The 19647-nt window shown below is 37.2% G+C and overlaps 1 protein-coding gene across 5 annotated transcripts in view; it reads left to right on the top strand.

The window, feature by feature from the left end:
• Positions 1-19647, top strand: part of mbnl3 (muscleblind-like splicing regulator 3) — an 81165-nt gene that overhangs the window by 59718 nt on the left and 1800 nt on the right. For 2 of the 5 annotated variants that reach the window (XM_012969433.3, XM_004916933.4), the window contains 5 exons: positions 3253-3453; positions 4651-4887; positions 8005-8058; positions 11683-11833; positions 17950-18044. In XM_012969433.3, the coding sequence (XP_012824887.2) occupies positions 3253-3453; positions 4651-4887; positions 8005-8058; positions 11683-11833; positions 17950-18044 (738 nt within the window). The remainder of the gene's footprint in view (positions 1-3252; positions 3454-4650; positions 4888-8004; positions 8059-11682; positions 11834-17949; positions 18045-19647) is intronic. The other 3 variants (XM_012969436.3, XM_002932586.5, XM_031891280.1) reach the window with 2 other exon arrangements.

The raw sequence follows: 19647 nt of genomic DNA, 5'->3' as shown, positions 1-19647 counted from the left end.
TAGACATTTGTGGTGGAAGTTTATTTGTGGTTTAAAACAACAACAAAAATGAAAATATTTATAAATAGGTCTCCTAACTTTTAATCTTAGTGCAGCTGTACTTTATATTTATTTGTATTTATTATTATAATGACCCGTGTTTGATTTGTGAATTTATTGTTCTGCTGTACATTTAAAAACAGATTTAATATAAGGCAAGTTAGTAGCCTCAATAAATAACCAGACTAAATACATTTAAAGGAACAGTAACACCCAAAAATAAAAGAGCTTTAAAGTAATAAAAATATAATGCACTGTTGCCCTGCACTGGTAAAATTGGTATGTTTGCTACAGTAACACTACTATAATTTATATAATAAGCTGCTGTGTAGCCATGGGGACAGCCATTCAAGCTGGAAAAAAGGAGAAAAGGCACAGGTTACATAGCAGATAACAGATAAGTTCTGTAGAATACAATAGTGTTTTATCTGTTATCTGCTATGTGCCTGTGCCTTTTCTCCTTTGAATGGCTGCCCCCATGGCAACACAGCAGCTTATTTATATAAATTATTGTAGACTTTCTGAAGTAAACAGAAAACTTTTACCAGTGCAGGGCAGCAGCACATTATATTTTAGTTAGTTTTATACACTTTAATTTTTTGGTGTTACTGTTCCTTTAAGAAAAATGGACACTATTTTGCCAGTTTGGTTCAGCAGCTTATCTGCCCATGAATGTGGCTATCTGGTGGACCTGCCTGACTGATATCTGGCTAAAAATCAGCCAGAGATTGATCAGACATGTTTAATAATCTCACCAGAGTGTTGGCTGCATTGGATAGTTGATGCTGTCCTTGCCCAAATCACATAAATCCTCGGAATTGTGATCCGATTAGTTGTCCCTAGGGCCAAACTAAATTATCAGTCCAATATCGCCCACCTCAAGATGAGCATATTGGGAAAAATATGTTTGTTTTGCAACCTCACAAAATGAGCAGATTTTCATTGTATGGCTAGCTTAAGTTATTACTTTAAGTAATACCAATTTCACTCTTACCACCGCCTTTAAGGCTCCTTTTATCCAACCAACACTGTACCTGAAGCTTTACTCAAAGAATCAAATAATCCTTGGACACTGACCTAATAAAATGTCATGCAGTTGCAACTTCCCGGGGTGTAATACCACTAGTCATGTTGTCTTATCTGTTATTGGACATTTCCTTGAGTCATTTAATTATTTTAATAAATTTTTGTATAGCTTCACACTGCAAAATATAATATAGGGCTAGTTCTCCCTTTAAAATAATAGAACTAAGAAAATAGGATAATTAACTGTGGAACTGTGGAATTCATTCATCTATATGACAGGGGTCCTATGTATAGAACCTGGGCTATTCTTCTTCAAATATACAGGATTATTCATTTGGGATTCATAAATTATATTTTCCTTATAAAATCTGGTATACTGCCTATTTACTTATGTAGGATTAGCAAGAAACTGAATTGTATGGAGTCAAACGTTTCAAGAAATCTTTTCTGGCAACTAATTACATAAATGACCAAAGAAGGGTCTGGCGACCAGAGAAAGCAATGTTCAATAATGGCATCTGCATGTCTAATAAACCAGTAGTGTCCAAGTTTGTGTTCTGTCATGCTAGGCTTTTGTCACTAGCACAGCTCATATAATATGTCCCTAGGTAAGAGTCTGAGAGATTCATTTTCGTATAGATCATGTAGGGCACACATCACGCATTCAGGCACAAAGTTTGCCCCCAGGGATGTAGTTACAGTATGTCACTCAGTGGGGTCAGAATATATTGTGCTCAAATATTAGCACTGGGGGTTAGGTTTAGCCCTAATTGTGACTATTAAACACATCAATGGGCTTGAATTGTGATGGAGAAGAGTATTACTGAACCTAAATGATCTGTACAAGTTTATACCAAATGCCAGTAAGCCATATACTAGATAAGCTTTAGACTAGAAGAGCAATTGTGTTGGGAACAGTTTAGCAACCATTTTGCATGAAATATTCAAAAATTGCACATTTTACTAGTTTTTTTTTTGTTGATGAACACTACAAGATATGAAGAAAAATGTCTCTGCATAGTTGTTGTTTTTTTTTTATCTTTTATGGGTTTTTTTTGTCTGTTTTTCATTTTGATTACTTTGTTTGGATGAGTTTATAGAGGAAAAGCAGTTGACCAAAATAAGAGAGGAGACATTGATATACAAATTGCAGGATGAATATTACATTCATAGTAGACTAGGTTGCTATTCATGTAAGTATCATGAGGCAGTTTGGTCATCTTCTGTTTTATTACCAAAATCAATATGTAGACTGGTAGACTACACCTACCTAGACGCAGTGTGCAAAGTGCAATTTCAAGCACAATTGCGATGTTTTTTTCTCCCACAATTCCAGTGTTATTGGAGACACAAATGGGTGAACCTCGCAAAGCAATTGCACTGCACCTACCACAGTTGTGTCCAGTTTGCTAAAACGGACGCAACTATGCATGTGCTTTTCTGTGTACGGTATGCAAGGGAATTGTCCTCCCTGTATTTTCAACCGTAAGTGTGCTGTATCAATTTATACAGGGTGCTGAGGAAACCCTGGAGCTTCTACTTGGTCAAGAGGTGGCGGTAGCTCCAGTGTACCCCTGTGTCAATAGGTACAGCGGCACCTGATTTGGAATAGAATACAAGAAGGACTGAGCAATGCCAAGTGAAAGTGTAAAGAGCATATTTTCATGCAAGTAACTTTAATAAAAGTGGTTTTAGGCACAACTCACTGCTGGGAAAAGTGCAAGTTACCCATTGCACTTGTGGATATAAATGAGCCCTTATGTTAACAGTGTTCTGTGATTCCTCTGGATTGCACTTGATCTGTCCGGAGAGAAAATGTGACTTCATTCAATTGGAGAGTGTATTGTGGGCAGTACTAGCAAACCAGGAACCGAAAGTGGCTGATACAGCTTCCCTATACTGCCTCCACTCATTTAGACCATGGGGATGGTTATACTGGCTAATATTTACCTATTTAATCCTCTGGAAATCTTGTCATACAATCCAAACCTTGATACGTGTATAATTCCGTTTTGTAATATAGCAAATTAAGTATTTCCTGCTTGGAATTTGTGAGAGTGGAATCTGTAATTGTGCCATTGGTCAATGTAGCAGGTTTAGTCTAAAGCTATTGTGAGTTTGTCATCATTAACCATATAAACATGATAAACATGAAATAACTAATGCAATTTGTTTTCTTACCAACAGACCACATTCCCTGTGACACCATCACTTGCTACCAGCCCTTCAATGGCTTTTAGCCCATACCTAAGTCATGTATCCCCAGGAATGGGCTTAGTTCCTGCTGAGCTTCTACCAAATACACCTGTCTTGGTTTCTGGTAACCCAGCTGTTACAGTACCTGGAGGCTCTGCTGGTCAGAAACTTGTGCGCACAGACAAACTAGAGGTATGTGGTTAATGGCAACATGTGACCTAATGCTCGAAGACTAAAGTTTGAAGAGGAAACACTAACTACAACATATGCTCAGAGGGGACATATTTAAGGCATTAAACAGGAAGGCAACTTTGACCCCCTTGTACAGAAAATGACTCGCTGCTATCAGTGCCAGTGAGCGGTGGCCTGAGGAAATCTTATATTCCATGTGAAGCATAATGGAGAATACCCATGCTGTTGATGTATAAATACACTGTCCTTAATTAGGAAAATTATAGCAGCAAATAAAAACATTCAAATACATATTAACTTAAAGTAAATTTGCATATTAAAAGACAAGGAAACGAATTGACTGGGAAATGTTAGGTTTAACCAAATAAATACAACTGCTAAAACCGCTAAATACAACTGCTAAAAAATAAAGCAAGAGCCAGAGCATTTTCCTGAGAGTGCTGTCATTTTCAGTGGATTGTGAAAAATCACAATTCCCCTTGTTTAATTATCAGAACCAAAAAGGAGTGAGGCATGAACTGGCCCTTCCTGTGTCAGTTATAAGTTGGGGTTGTTGTTGAAGTTTCAAATATGCTTTGTGCTTCATAGTCCTGTCGCTTGTGCAGAAGTAAACTTGCTCTTTAAATTCTGATGCAACCCAGGAGGGACAAAGCTCTGCCCCAGAGGAGAATACTTGACAAGTAGCAAAAGACAAGAGCTTACAGGAGCCAAAAGCAGGGGTTTCTGACTGTAGTAAGGCTACAATAGCTGCTCTATAATACAGGTATCAATGGGATATTAGTTGGATGATATTATTATTTGATATAATATAAAACAGACTTGAGCTGGCAGCACACAGGAAGCATTTGGCCAAGTTGGCACTGTATTTGGCCAAAACAATGTCTGGAGAATTGATCAGGTATCAATCAAGAATGCTGGAAAATCCCTTGCAGTAAAGATCCTTGCCTGATGGGTCTGATTTGGCCCTATTGTGATAACATACATGTCAATTTGTATCCATGTGTCTGTCTAAATCAATTAAATTGCCTACATTTAAAGTAGAAAGAAGCTGAACCACTCAGTGTTAGACTGTTCGACAATTGTAAGAAAGCAATTTTCATTGTATTTCTTGCTTTTACATCCTGTATTTTAATAAATGTATGTGTGCATATCTCACAAAACAAAAAGGAATACGGTTATATGTTTCATGTATTGCAGGTATGCAGAGAGTTCCAGAGGGGGAACTGTACCCGTGGTGAGAACGACTGTCGTTATGCTCACCCAATAGACATTGCTATGATTGACACAAATGAAAACACTGTAACTGTTTGCATGGATTACATCAAAGGGAGATGCTCTCGGGAGAAATGCAAGTACTTTCATCCCCCTGCACACTTGCAAGCCAAAATAAAGGCAGCCCAGCACCAGGTGAACCAAACCGCAGCAGCTGCCATGGTAAGGCCATGCCCTGTTTGTATCTAGGGACATTTAAAGGTGTCTGGGGGCTAATTAAACTCCCAACAGCCACTTGGAGTAGGTTCTGCTGTACCTGAGCAAGCTAAATATAATGATATGCAGAATAAAAGATCAAAGGCTAGCACTACTAAACATTACATGTTGATGTGTACAAAGATCCTCAAAACTTGTGGACCAAATACAAAGGGTGGGGCAAGGTTATTCCCATTTCTAAAGAGGAAGTTTACCTTGAAATTAACATTTATTATGAGGTAGACACTGCAACTGGTAGATTGCGTGATGGGTCTGACTGGGCAACCGGTAGATTGGCATAAAGACTGGAAGCCTATTTGGCTTCCAGTCTGCCATTCAGTCTACTGGCTGGTTGCTCGGGTAATCAGACTGAAATTCCAAACTGCAGAGTTGCAACACCAAAAGGCCAATTGTAATCTTTCTTAGAATACCACTCTCTACATTATACTTAGTTCATTTCAAAGAGAACTATTTCCAAAACCTGTTTATTCTTGGCAAAATCCTGCATGATCTGGGTTTTGCGAAACTGCATTGGGAAAAATAATCAAATGCAGAAAATGCCAGTCAGTTTAGGAACTGATTCCCATGCTCTGCTATTGATTTACCTGAAGCCGATCATGGAAGTATCAATAGGGATGAATAATCTTTGGGATACCGGCAACAAAAGGAAGATAACGCAATCCAAGGTTATGTGAGTTCACTGTAAATCAAAATGGATAGCGTATAATAATATTAATCGTAGTCACAGCTATTGTGTAAGATTATGTCACTTCTGTTTGGTACAGTTGGCAGATATAGAATTACTTGAGGTTACTGAAAAGGAATTTTTTTAAAATATCAAGGTTTGTCTTTACCATTACTGAATTAATATATGCCTTTTTTAAATGTTTTATAGTATATAAAGTATATAGAAGTTTGTGACAAGTATTAAAATGTTGGTATGTCAGAACTGTCTAACCCCACATCTCAAAGACCAACAGGCTAAACAAGTCAGTGAAATGTATGGCTTCTCTAATGGCTTCCTCTTTACTCAAGTAGAAATTCTGTGTTGGAAACTCTTAAAGCCACTGAGATGTTTAGTCAATCTGCATCTTATCAAACATGGGCTTAGGCTTCTCTGAGCAAGATGTGTCTCTTTATTACTCTAAATAGCTTTTTACCCCATTTCTATGCAGTGATGTGATTTTTTAAAGTTCCTTTAAGAAAAACTTATCAAGTAATGGCAAAGGCTTAAAAATATAACAGAAAGGTGGTTAGAAACATTTTGTAGTACACTAATTAGCATGTTTGAAATGGCATGCTTTGTTTTTCAGTAGGCTGCAAAAGCAGTTTTCTTACACTTCTTCCTCTCCTAGCAGAATCTCTTTAAGCTGGCAGCTCAAAGACTACATTTGTTATTCTAGGAGGAAACTGATGCCACTGGACAAGTATTTTTATATTGTATTAATTGGGTTGTCTTTTTGCATGAATGGTATATAGATACAGTGAAGCTCCACCAAATCCACTAATGAAATATGCATGACTTAATTTGGCCTTACCACTCTGTCCTGTATTATGTAGACATGCCAGCTGGAAAGTGACACGTGAGCAATATGAAGTGGGGGAGAACAGGGACACTGCGTGTCACATGCAGGACAGAGTAAGGGGATAGACTGGATACAAAACATTGCTCCAAAAGAACTTAAAATCTCGCAGAGCATAAGAGTGTGAGGCAGAATGTGTGATGTATGTGTGACAGACATCTCCTCTCATCTGCGTATTGGCAGCAAGCATGTATGTGTCAATGAGTAATGAGTATGAGTAATCAGTTCACAGCATTTGTGAGAAGTGTTAGGGTGCTTAGAGTAATAAGGGCTCCTATAAGCACAATCATTGTTGCACTCACTCAAAAATAGATGCAGTGCTTGTGCCCCTTTATTAAAGTTACTCTGTCCAAAGATGTTCCTTGCACTTCTTTATAATTGCCCTCGGCACCAATGCATTTGTTCCACCTCCTTAGCTCTCAGTGCGGGCTGCGCCAGATTTGGCTGAAAGAATCACATGCATGCAGGCCTAGATTTGTGGAGAGGCCACAAAGGCCCGGGCCTAGGATGGCAGAAATGTAGGGGCGGCATGCCGCCCCACCGCAACGGAATTTTTAAAGTTTTTTTCAATACGGAGCAGTGGGAACTTCTCCCCACTGCTTTGTATGGGGCTTTAAATGTATGCATTCGCATACGCATTGGGGGGGCGCTCAACGGGGGCGGCCTAGGGGCGCCCAGAAGACAAATCCGGCCCTGCATGCACGTGTTATTTTGATGCACTATTGATAGAAATGACATCCCAATAATGTGCATGCACAGTTCAGGTTTTGACACACTGGGCACAACCAAGCAGGCAAATTGCATATGAAATAGCAATGTGGTCTAGTTAATTTGTTTATACAGATTAACCTGTTGCAGAGTATACTGAATAGCATTAGCCAGGTTTGTTGCAGTCCTGTGTAACTGAGAAAATACATACTTTTATACATAAAGATAATACACATATTTCTATATCAAATTATTTTTCTAAAACTCAGTGGAGTATTTCATAGTCAATTCTCTGCATTTGAGATCTGTTGTCTCACCAAGTGCAAACCCAATTATTGGGCCCCCTGTTCCAGGGCTATGCTTGTTCACTGGTTTCAGTTTCCCTTTAAGCCCTCTCAAGGAAAGGACGCATTTGTAAAATGCCAGTTAACACATAGCTAACCAAATGTTTCCTTTGAACACACTGTGCATTTGCTGTTCAATAACAAAGAATGTTTTAATGACCCTGATTTATCCAGTGCTGAAAAAAGACAATTGGATTACATGAGATTTCTGCTTTTGACAGCACCGAGAAGCTGGGAAAGTTGTTTAACAATAATATTATATAACTGTAGTAATCATTCTGCGTGCATGCTTAGATTTCCTAATATAATGCATTCTTGTGTTTTTTTTCTTCTTCTCTTCATCTTCTCACAATGTTCCTCTCCTTATGATGCACCTCTGCTTGCTGTTTTTTGTTGTGCTTGACCCCCTTGGCCCATTTCCATCACGCGCTCCCTGCCTGCTTAATAAGATTCAACCAGCTGTCAGATCACTGAAGCGACCTCACAAGGCAACCCTTGACCTGGTACTTGCATCTTTGACCTATTGCTTTGCATGTGATCATCTGAGAGAGCTCACTCCATGTTAAACCAAGCAAGGTTTGCAGCTCATGTCATATCTGTGCAGCCTTCAAACTACCCTGGTCTCCTTTTCCATGTTGTATGATTCAGAAATACCATGTTGGAAATGTACTTATCTTTTTATTATAATAAGCTAAAGTTAAACAAGGAAAATGAAAGCCAAGTATATGTACAAAAGTGCATAGTATATTTGATGCTTTTATTTATTTAATAATGGGCTGGATTCAGTTTGATGAAAAAAACATATCTCACGGTTTATGACCTGAAAACTAGAAGTCTTTGGAGAAACCTGGAATTTAATTAGGAGATATTTTTTTCTCATTGAATTGAATTTTGCCCATTAGAGGGCCCAATTAAGATTAATAGAGGATTGAGTGAAACACATAAATACTTTTCTGATATATTCCTGTCAAACAAAGTAGTCATGTCAGTATCTAAAACACAATGCCAAGCAATGTGATTATTCTCTGTTTAATTTTCTTTGAGTTTCTCATTACTGCCCCTATAGACACTTAAGCTGCCCATACCAGTAAAATCATACTATTTTCATTATGTGAATGGTGGCCCAAGGATCTTGAAGGATGTTACTTGAAGGGATGCACAATTTCTCTTTATGAGCAATGCACCCTAACATTACAGAGGGACATGTATCACTGGAACTGTAGTACAGCGCCACCCTAATGCATTGCATAGCAGGGGGCGGCTGGGAAGGGAAGGTTTTTTTAAATGCTGCCTATTGTTTTAGCAGAAGGCAATATAAAATTATTTCAAGAGCAAGCTACAGAGCCAGGATTCATTTTAAGCTCTTCAACCATGTAACTAAATAAATTTTGTGACCTTTAGGCATAACATTTGCATTATTTTCTATTTTAAATATGTCATTTGTAATTGAAACTTAAGATGAGCTCATACAACTTGAACTGGAGTGGCAATTAAAGATAAATAGCAATGAGGCATGATTTGCATTGCCTTTAAATAACAGTGGAGATTCCATTCTATGCTGCTAATTATGACAGTGTGCTGCAAACCCAGTGTCTTCATCTCTGTGAGCAATAGTATTAGATTTCCATTGCTTCTTTTCTTGGCATATCCACATAACTTTGCTCTTCATCCTCTTAAATGTTTCACTTTTCTGTAGAGTATTTTTCTCTGCTAGGCAGTCTGCAGTGCATAATTAAATGGTAAAAGGTTTACCCTGTTCTGTTTGTCTAAAATGAAGGGGCAGGTTTAAACTTATAAGTTGTGGGCAACAGATATTAAGCTATTATACTACTTTTCCCCGTATGCTGTAACATGAAAGGGCAAAAATCAGCCAGATATCTATTAATTAGGTTTAAAAATTCTGGTGGGTGAAGATAACATCAGTGTATTGATAGGTTCCTCTTCCGACAAGGGTTCACTTTATGACCCAATCATCCGAGTGTGGGGGTGGCTGCATTGGAACTCACCAATGAGCATACAGTTTAACTTACAAATATATAATGAAAAAGAAGTCCGGATTTTAAGACCATTTTCCCTACCTGACACTCCAGCTGCTTCTTGAACCAAATTGTCAGGTTATCTTTTCATGCTTGGAGTTAATCTAATACGGTGAAAAATCTTGTGATAGCACAACACTATGGGGCAGATTTATCAAAATGTGAGTTTAGAGCTTAATACAAAAAAACTTACCCACGTTCTATTCATTCCTATGAGATTTTTAGAAGTGTATTTATCAATGGTTGAGAAGTTAGAACTCACCATTTGATAAATATGCTTCTAAAAATCCCATAGGAATAAATAGAAGTTCTAAACTCACATTTTGATAAATCTGCCCCTTAGTGTTTTCTGCATTAAATCAAAACTTTCTACCAAGCAGTAATATATTAATCAAGGCAGGTCTCAAGATGGTTAGACGGCCTTGGGCATGGTCATAAAGGACTTACAGTCTTCTTTTTTGGACCATCGAAGATGAATTCTTAATAAATTTTAAAAAGTAGCAATTATTTCTCTGCCCCAAATATAACACAACCCTGTATTTGACAAACCATTGTGTTGTGAATCCTTTTATTTCTGTCTTAATGTGAATTTGACCCCATCTTGTTCCAGTCTTAAAGGAACAGTTCAGTGTAAAAAATAAAACAGGGTAAATAGATTGGCTGAGGAAAGTAAAAAATGTTTTCTGTCAACAACTTTATGAGGGGCTCCACGGGACATAACTGTTCAGTAGGTTTGCCGAGCATGCAGGTCAGGTTCAAAGGCAAACTAAATGAACTGTTATGTCCCGTGTGGCCCCCATTTAATAAGCTGCCCAACTAACAGGTTAAAAAGATACAAAGGCGGACGTAGTGTTCTGGCTATTATGTTATTTACCCAGTTTTATATTTACACTGAACTCTCATTGAACTCTCATCTGATGTCTCATTAGAACCCTCTTATGCTTCATATGAATTTATATTAGGTGGCTTTTATAGTACCGCTGTTGCCCAATTATAATGAAGTGGACAGTGGACACATTTGCACCCAGTTGGTGAAAAGTTTTTTTTTTTTGCAGTTAGACCAATAAAAGCAAAAATTTGATTGGATGCAAGGGGTTACTGCACAGGTACAAATTTTCGAGTATTATCCCACTATGATTCAGTTAGAGGATGTAATGTAATGATGCCAGCACCAATGTACTTGAAAGAAACGTAGTATCAAAAAATACATGTGAATTTTTCATTTTCAAGATAGAAATCAAGAGGCATTTTTGCTGATACAGGTATGGGATCCCTTATCCGGAAACCCATTATCCAGATAGCTCTGAATTACGGAAAGCCTGTCTCCCATAGACAATTTTAATCAAATAATTCAGAATTTTAAAACTGATTTCCCTTTTCTCTGTAGTAATAAAACAGTACCTTGTAATTGATCCCAATTAAAATATAAATAATCCTTATTGGATGCAAAACAATCCTATTGGGTTTAATTAATGGTTTATTGATTTTTTATTTTTTTTTTAGTAGTCTTAAGGTATGGAGATCCAAATTACGGAAAGACCCGTTATCCGGAATACCCTTGGTCCCAAGCATTCCGTATAACGGGTCCTATACCTGTACAACAAATTCATGTAAATACTGCAGCTTGCTGAACTTTTGCTTGGTTGGATCAGTAATATTAATAATTCAGTCCGGTTTTAGCTGTGACATACTATAGTTTTAAGGTCACCAGCACATTGTGTCCCAAGTCCTATTGCCCACAACTATATGTATTGGCACCATATAATCTTTGTGCATAAAGAACTTTCCTCTCTACTCGTAACTTCTTGACATGTATGATTTGTTAATTAAAAATCCAGCAATGACTAATTTGTGGCTCACAAAGGGATTTTGCTACATAACTGGCATCTTTCAACAATCATGTGCTTCTGAGAAGCACTACATCCTAGTAACCAAAAGTTTTGAGTGCCGCACATTAGTCATGTCTTCCTGTTAGGGTCATGAATATGAATACAAACTACTAGATATATTAAACGCTCTAACTTGTACATGTGACCTGCCTCTTAATTCCCAGTTAGTTTTTGTTGTTGTTAATAACTGCTTCATTTACAGGCTCTGCAGCCTGGAGCACTTCAACCTTTACCAAAGAGGCCAGCACTTGAGAAAAGCAATGGTGCCACGACGGTGTTTAACCCAAGTGTTTTCCACTACCAACAGGCTCTAGCAAATATGCAGTTACAACAACCTACATTTATCCCTACAGGTGAGAAACTTTTCTGGTTGATATTTATGAGGCTTGTTGTAAGTGATCATTTATCTTTCTCTGCAATAATACTGACTGAGCCATTCGTACTATCAGAATGATTTACTGGGACTCCACAGAGATCCAAAGATGACAGCATCTACTCATTTCTGTCTGCAGAGTGGTGCAGAGGACATATAGTCACTCCGGTTTTAAATGACTAGATCTATCTTCATATCTGAATCCCAAGGTCATGATGCTGTAGTTATCTTGACAAGTCACCAGCACTATGTTCTTAGAGTAAATGCAGCACTTGCTCGAACACTTTTGTCTTATAAATGCGAGAAGGAGAAAGGAGAAGGAAAGGTAAAAACTAAGTAAGGTTTATCAGAAGGGTTTATGTAAATACAGCAATAAAGACTCAAAGAAAAGCTGCACTGAGTCCTCTATCAAAAGAAACACAGGATATCTTGTCTCCTTTTTTGTAAACATGTTCTTCGGTATCAGACTTCCTCTCTTAGAAAAATCCTTCATTCCTGGGGCCGGAGTCTGCGCAGCTCTCTCCTTTCTCCCTTCTCCGGCTCCTCCCTCCCATAAGAATTCATAAAAACTCACTCCCCCTCCCATCAGAATGTGTGATCTGAGCTATAAGGCTAGAGCTGCAGCAGGAAGCTACAAAGACCAAGATAAAATTGCAGCTGCTATCTTAAACAAACAGAGGGAGCGTCTAGGGCTCTTTACATTCTCTTCTAGGGCTTTTTACATTGTATGGTAATGCTTTCTGCAGAATAAATATAGCATTCTAGTTGGCACTAATGTGGCAAATCAATTTCCTTCTCCTTTAAGGGGCTTATCACAAAGAGTGGCAATTTCTATTTTCTTGGGCTTTTAACTAGTTAGGGAATCAGGCTGAAGTTATGTATGAAGCATAGATCAAACGGCCAAACTGCTTGTTTCCATGTTGGAAGCTCCATCAAACAGTCACTGTAATGTTACTGTTTAGTTCTGCAGCAGCAATTTTTTTTTTACCCCACTGCTACTCAGCAAAGAAAGCAAGGTTTTTTTTAAACTAGTCAGAACATGGGAGAGATTTTTGCCTTCACATTCCTCCATATCTGGAATCATAAAATTATACTTTTGAATATTGTGTGATTTTAAAAGTGTATTAGATATGTTATACATAGTATGACTTCTGAATTTAAGAGGGTGAAAGAACTACTCTGGGGTTTATATTGTCTTTCTTTGGGGTAAGAAATAAAAAATTACTATTATACAGATACAGTCTACTTGTACTCTTTACGTAAGCAAAATGCAGCTGAAAGGCAGTTAGGGGGAGAGACAAGTGTTTTGCACAACTGCACATTTAGGGGTTGATTCACTAAAGGTCGATAAGCGTTATTGCATGGTTTTTTTGCGTTCAAATTGACGCGATAAATAACGGCCGATTCGTCAAAGTGATTTTGCATGCATTAAATCGCACGCTACTGCAATGCATTAATTTTAACACATGCGTTAATTTGCGCGTAGAAATAATACTAACGCATGATTCACAAACACATATGAAGCGTTAAACGCGCTAAATATCGCATTAGTCTATGCAAAGATTAACACCTACTTGGGGCAGGTGGTACTTAAAGAAAATTGTGGTTCGTGAGCTTTTGGCAACACAACATGGACTTTACAGTGTGATTTTTTCAAGTATGTGTTGGCCCTAGAGTGATGCAGCCTCCAGTTTTCAGGGAAATGGTCATTTTCAGAAAAGTAGTTTTACGAATGTAATGAGTACGTGCGTTAAATCGTGCACTAAATAGTGCGCTAATATAATAAGCGGCGAAATATATCATGTGCAGCGGGAATTAACGCACGTAGAAACTAACGCAAGAAAAACGCTTATCACGACCTAAATGACGCAAACAACATCGTGTCTAAATTAACGCAAGTATCCTTTTAGTGAATCGTGTGTTAAGTCGCAAAAAATAAGAAGCAAAAATTTTTTTTAACGCATGCTATAAATAGCGCTCGTTTTAATGCACTTTAGTGAATCAACTCCTTAATATTTTGCCACATAGGCACTACAGACTCAAGGCACATATCTTTTATTTTTTCCTTGCCAAGGTTTAAGTGGCTTTGAATTGACAGATATTTGATCTACATTTGATCTATATTCACTTACCAATAGTTCTTAACACAAGCAACAACAGCTGGTTTTGCATATATGTACATTATTGTATGTGATAATACAGCTTCTATAGCAAGCTTGTTAATGCCAACTATGCCAATTTAGTTTTATTCCACAATCAAATGTAAACATATAAATATTCAAATTTCATTCTTTCTAACACTTTCTCTATAATATACATATGTTTCTTTGTCAAGCTCCTTCCAACCGTTCTTTCTATTGTGAAAGTGCTGTGTACTTTAGATTTTTTATTACTTACATAATCATACCTTTAAAGCTGTGGCACACCTTGATGTACGTCAAAATGTAAATCACCAGTGGGAAAATATATACATTGCTTAGTTTTACAGAAGTGTTGCCTCATGATGAAATTATGGGCGACTTTGTAAAAATGAAGCGATGTGTATGTTTTTTACACCTACGATTTACATTATTGCCAGCGGAAAAGAATTTTCAGATTAGTCGCCCGTGGTAGAGCAGATTTATTGTCGGCCACTAACCTCCAACTATGCCATCACCCTTAGAGAACTTTCCAACCCATTGATTTGTCCTACAAGTCTGTTCTTCAGTGTGTTCCCCATCATTATCATTGTTTGTGAGTGTGATCTTTATTGGTGTCCCTACTAATTTTCATAGTTCTGCTCCTTCTAATCAAACTGCATCTCTCCTTGTACTCAAACTTAGTGCTAAATTTTATATTGTGCTAATGATAATTCTGTGTCCATTCCCCCTATATTTACCTCAGTTCTCTAAGGCAAATTGCATATGGACCAGTTTCTACACAAGCATATCATTGCCTGAAACTGACCATGCTGTATTTCATTGCTTTGGGCGATCGACACTTGGCACAGAAATATTTGCATTAGTGCATTCATATTTTTTCCAAATGCATCAGTTAACAAAGCTTCTACAGCCGAATCCTGCATTGAAATTCATTTTTCAAAAGAACAAACAGATTTTTGTGACCTGGTTGGGACTTCTCCAGTTACATGGGACATGTAGAAACAATATATTATCTGAAAGCAGTTCTAATGTGTAGCACTGGCTCCTTCTGAAAGCTCAGACTCGGGCACAATGCACTGAGTTGGCTGCCTACACACCAATATTACAATGAAAAAATACATTATTTGATTCAAGAACAACATTTTAAAGGGTATAGTGAATTATTTGCTATGTAAACAGTGTAATTTAGAAATAAAAAATACATCATAAAAATCAAGAGAAAATAATCCCTTTAAATGAAATACCATATGTTTCAGTGGAAATTTCCTGGTGGAGATACCATACCATCCACAATTAACCTTATATACATTCTGCATGTATTCTTAAATGTATATTTGCCAGTAATTCTGTAACTCCCATTTCAAAGTATTCCAGTTTGCTGTTGTTTATGTGTTACCTAAAAATTCATACTGGTTGAACTATTACAATGAATGCATTTGAAGCAATATCGATTATTGAAAAATGATGTTACCTTGTGTTGAAAAAGAAATTGAATCTGGTGGAAAATTTGATGTAAGAGAATCACCTATAATTAAATTAAATGAAGCACTAGCTTCAAGATACTCCAGACCTCTATAGGACCACCAGAGAGGAATTAGTAAAGCCAATTGACACATTTTATATTGATATAGAGAAAGGGGTGTTTGTTTGAACTTTTTACCAATTTATCTATTTATTAACACTTTCCTGTCAGAGAAATTTCCAACTGCCAGGAAAGCATTAATGAACTGACACATTTATCAAAACAGATATATCTGATAATGTATCTGTTTTAGACTGCTTTAAACATTTTCTATTGGGTGTGAGTAGTCAGTACAGCCAGCAGCAGCACTGAGCTCTAATGTCAATCTGAATCATTAATCCTTGGTATAATTAACATCTGAACAATATTTTCCAAATGTGAACAACCTTTCCAGCTTAGAAAATAAACTGATATAATACAACAATAAACTGTCTGGCAGTTTTAAAGACAGTCAATAAATGAGCCCTTTGATATTTGTTTACACCAAGACATCCAAAAATAGAGCTATTTATTATTGCTTAGCTTCAGGCCCAAAACCCCTGCTTCATTGGCTCAGGGGTACAGGCTTACAATTTAAACAGCATTTTTCAAGGAAATATGTCCTGTAAGTGCTGCAAAACATTTTAAATATTCATATATATAGTAAACATGGTTATTCTGTTACGGGTGCCTTTGTCATGTTGGCGAGAGCAGTCATAATTGTTATAGCAATATAGATTTATTCAAAAGGTAGATGGTGGAATGCATTCTGTATTTTGCAAAGGGAAAAGCATATACAGGAGTATATGAGGAAGAAATGCCCCACAAAACATGGTTAATATTCTGAATCTATAACTGGTCAGTGTAATGTCCCTATGCAGCCTCAATGGTAACACATTTCCTTGTCATTGTGCACCCCATTTTCCACCTCAGTGGTGAAACATTGGCTGTCTGTTGCTGGTTCATTGTGTTTGTATTTTTGGTTATGTGTAAGCTTATGTATTTTTCTATGGTTTGTACAAATGCTCATTAATCTTAAGAGTGACATAAAGGCTCTAAACATGCGCCCCTTGAAGGTACATTTTTAAACTTTATCTATACTTTACATAATTTGGCAATGTCCCTTCCCCTCCAGCTGATCTTTTCAATAGTGCTGAGAAATCAGGGCCTAAGGATGGAGGGACTGAGAGCGCAGATGACGGGAGGTTGTACTGCGGGAAACATATTTTTTGCAGCCTCCCTTGAATGGATCTCTCTTGCCCTGATTGATGCAAGGTTTATCATTACGTTTCTGCCTGCTGTGTTGCCAGTTACATAGATATCTGTCTGATCTTTACCTTGATGGTACCTTTATCTGTGATACTGAGATACAGAGCTACACTTTCCCATGCTGCTTACAAGCTTGCCTGCCTTGATCACTTCTTAAACAGAATTGTGTGCACGTTGGCTAAACATATAATGAAAATAGGTATGTTTTAATCAGCACGGAAAGTGTAAATCTGACAATCAGAAATGTCTGTGTTTTTAGTAACAGAGGACCCGGTCAGAGTGCAAAAGCAACCACAGTAAACAGCAGTATATCAGGCTGGAATATCATAGTAAACCTTGGCAGAAGGGAATTTAAGCTAGGGTAAGAGGAATTCAATTCAATAAACTGGGAGTTTATGGCAATCTTATGGGGCACATTCCACAAACAATTTAGATTTTGGGGGCACATTAAGCAATCCAGTTTTCCAAGTTGCTTTTGTTTAAGTGATATTATTAAGGTAAAATACATTTTCCATGCAGCACTAGCCTACTTTAAGTACATATTTCAATATGTGGGGGTTTCTTTGGATCATTTATGTTATGTTTAATAGTCTAATACATAAGATGCCAAAGTCTATTCATATATCTAGGATACAGCATAAAGGCTCAGGTTTAAGATGGCACTAAAAACATGCATGGATATTTGTAAAACCAATGGTCAGCTAAGGAGGTTATTAACAGAAACACTGAGACTAAATGCCCTGTTTTATAGAACACAGAACCTGAAAGTGAACCTATAGCAGGTGAAACAAACAGTTATTAACCAGAACGCTCTCTGAATTAGAGCTACAAACATTTCTTTAGTTGGATTGCTTTTCAAATTTGAACCCATTTCTTAGAAAGTGACTCCCATCACATCTGTGCTTATAAATGTATTGTGTATAATGTTTTAGTTTACTCAATTATAATTAGCTTTTCCCTTTTTTCTCTTTTTTTTTTTTTTTTTTGTTTCCTATCTTTTCTTTGATAACGCTGTCTTGCTTTGCACTGTGATTGCATGCTGCTCCCGGTGTAACCTTCATGGTTGATGTCACATGGCTTGCTGCTGTGATACCTACCACGCTCCTTCAATCCACCATATGTTGCTATGGTTACCATTAACCCTCCACCCTCCTGTATGTCGCTTCCATGGTTCCCTCCTGAAAGTACCCATGATGCACGGTGCTACGCCCACCACTGTGTCTGCAGCAACGACACCTGCCACCAGCGTGCCCTTCGCTGCAACAGCTACAGCCAATCAGGTTTGGCCCTTTAAATAGCTTTATTTCACATGTAGAAATCCATATTATATGCACCTTTTGGATGGGTGAGCTGAAACAATGTGGTATTAAGGGAAATAAAACCCCAAATGATTTAGTCTTCTTTAGGAGTATGTTTATTTAGAAAAAAAAGCATTTATTGTTTGCTTATGGCAATGTCAGCCAATGAAGCTATAAACATGAAACCTCTTGCCACACCTATCCTTAGATGTATATATAGTGGATGCTTGTGGCAATTTCTTCTTTCTGCTTAGTTGCAATCTTGTGATTGAAACAGAGTATGGGCTTTTTGTATGTTTGATGAAATAATCTTTATGTCTTAGCTTTTTCGCAAGATACAAATCATGAAAATGGCCAAATAACTAAAATAAATAAATACAAAAAGAAAATACCATAAATACCAGGAGTAAATCATTTTCATGTATGCCCTGGATTTAAGGTCAATGGCAATATTGCCTCACCCCAGCTGTTGGGCTTATGGGCGAAGCAATAAGATTGCTAGAACATCAGGCAGGATTATAAATAAAGATCAATAATACATTACTTTTAATGGTGTCTCAACAAGGGGGCAATAGTTGGTCAGTCCAGTAAAGACAATTGCACTTGACAGCTGCATTGCTAAAAAAACAAAAACCAAAAACAGAATTATTCCCCGATTACCACAGTGCTAAATTTTTATTAATAAAATTAGCTTTACATAGGTAACCAGAGAGCATAGTTATTTCTACATATCTTTGAGAACCTTAGCAGTAGAAATCAGATTATTTTGAACTGAACCTGTGTTTATTTTTCCAGGTTTATAGATGGAAGTGCCAAAAGGGAATTTGACTGGGTCAAATATGAGATAAACACAATTCTAACTTGCAGAGCACACTTTAACATTACAGTTAATAATCAGCTACATCCATTAAGACCAACAAATGTATTCCTCATTCATTTTATGGTATTATTTTCTGAATTGAAACCCCATTTTAAATGAAATAACAAAGATAATAATGTAATTTGAAATTAGTAATAATGCCAATGCTACAGCACTAATGGGCACAACATCGCCCCCTTAGTGCTCATTGGAAAAGCACTTGCATCTTGGGCTGAATAAAAATTTAGTTCAAGGTGCTGACCTCAGAGACAGCTGGTGCAAAGGAACAGGAAACCAACCCACATAAAGACCATTATAAGCAAATAATTCAATTTTTTCTCCTTAATAATAATTTGTACTTTATGGTAACTAAGCTGTATGAACCCATATTGGTGGCAAAACAATAGTATTGGGTTTATTTAATGTTTAAATGCTTTTTTTAGTAGACCAAGTTAGTCCAAATTACCAGACAAGAGATCCTATAACTGTATTTGTAGCTATATATCCATACACACACACATATAACCCCCTGTGTTTTAACTACCGTCATAGCAGCAACAAAAAATACATTAACCAATACTACACACCTTAAAACCAGTTTCATGTTTTGATCCTACAGTATCTCCTGTCATAAGAGACCCACAACCATCATTTTGCTTCAGTAAGAAGCCGATTCCAATAACATTGCCACTGCCTTATTATCACAGGAGAACAATTAATCAAGCA

This window comes from Xenopus tropicalis, chromosome 8 (assembly GCF_000004195.4).
Source record: "Xenopus tropicalis strain Nigerian chromosome 8, UCB_Xtro_10.0, whole genome shotgun sequence".
NCBI classification, from domain to species: domain Eukaryota; kingdom Metazoa; phylum Chordata; class Amphibia; order Anura; family Pipidae; genus Xenopus; species Xenopus tropicalis.
This window is presented reverse-complemented; position numbering and strand designations above follow the sequence as displayed.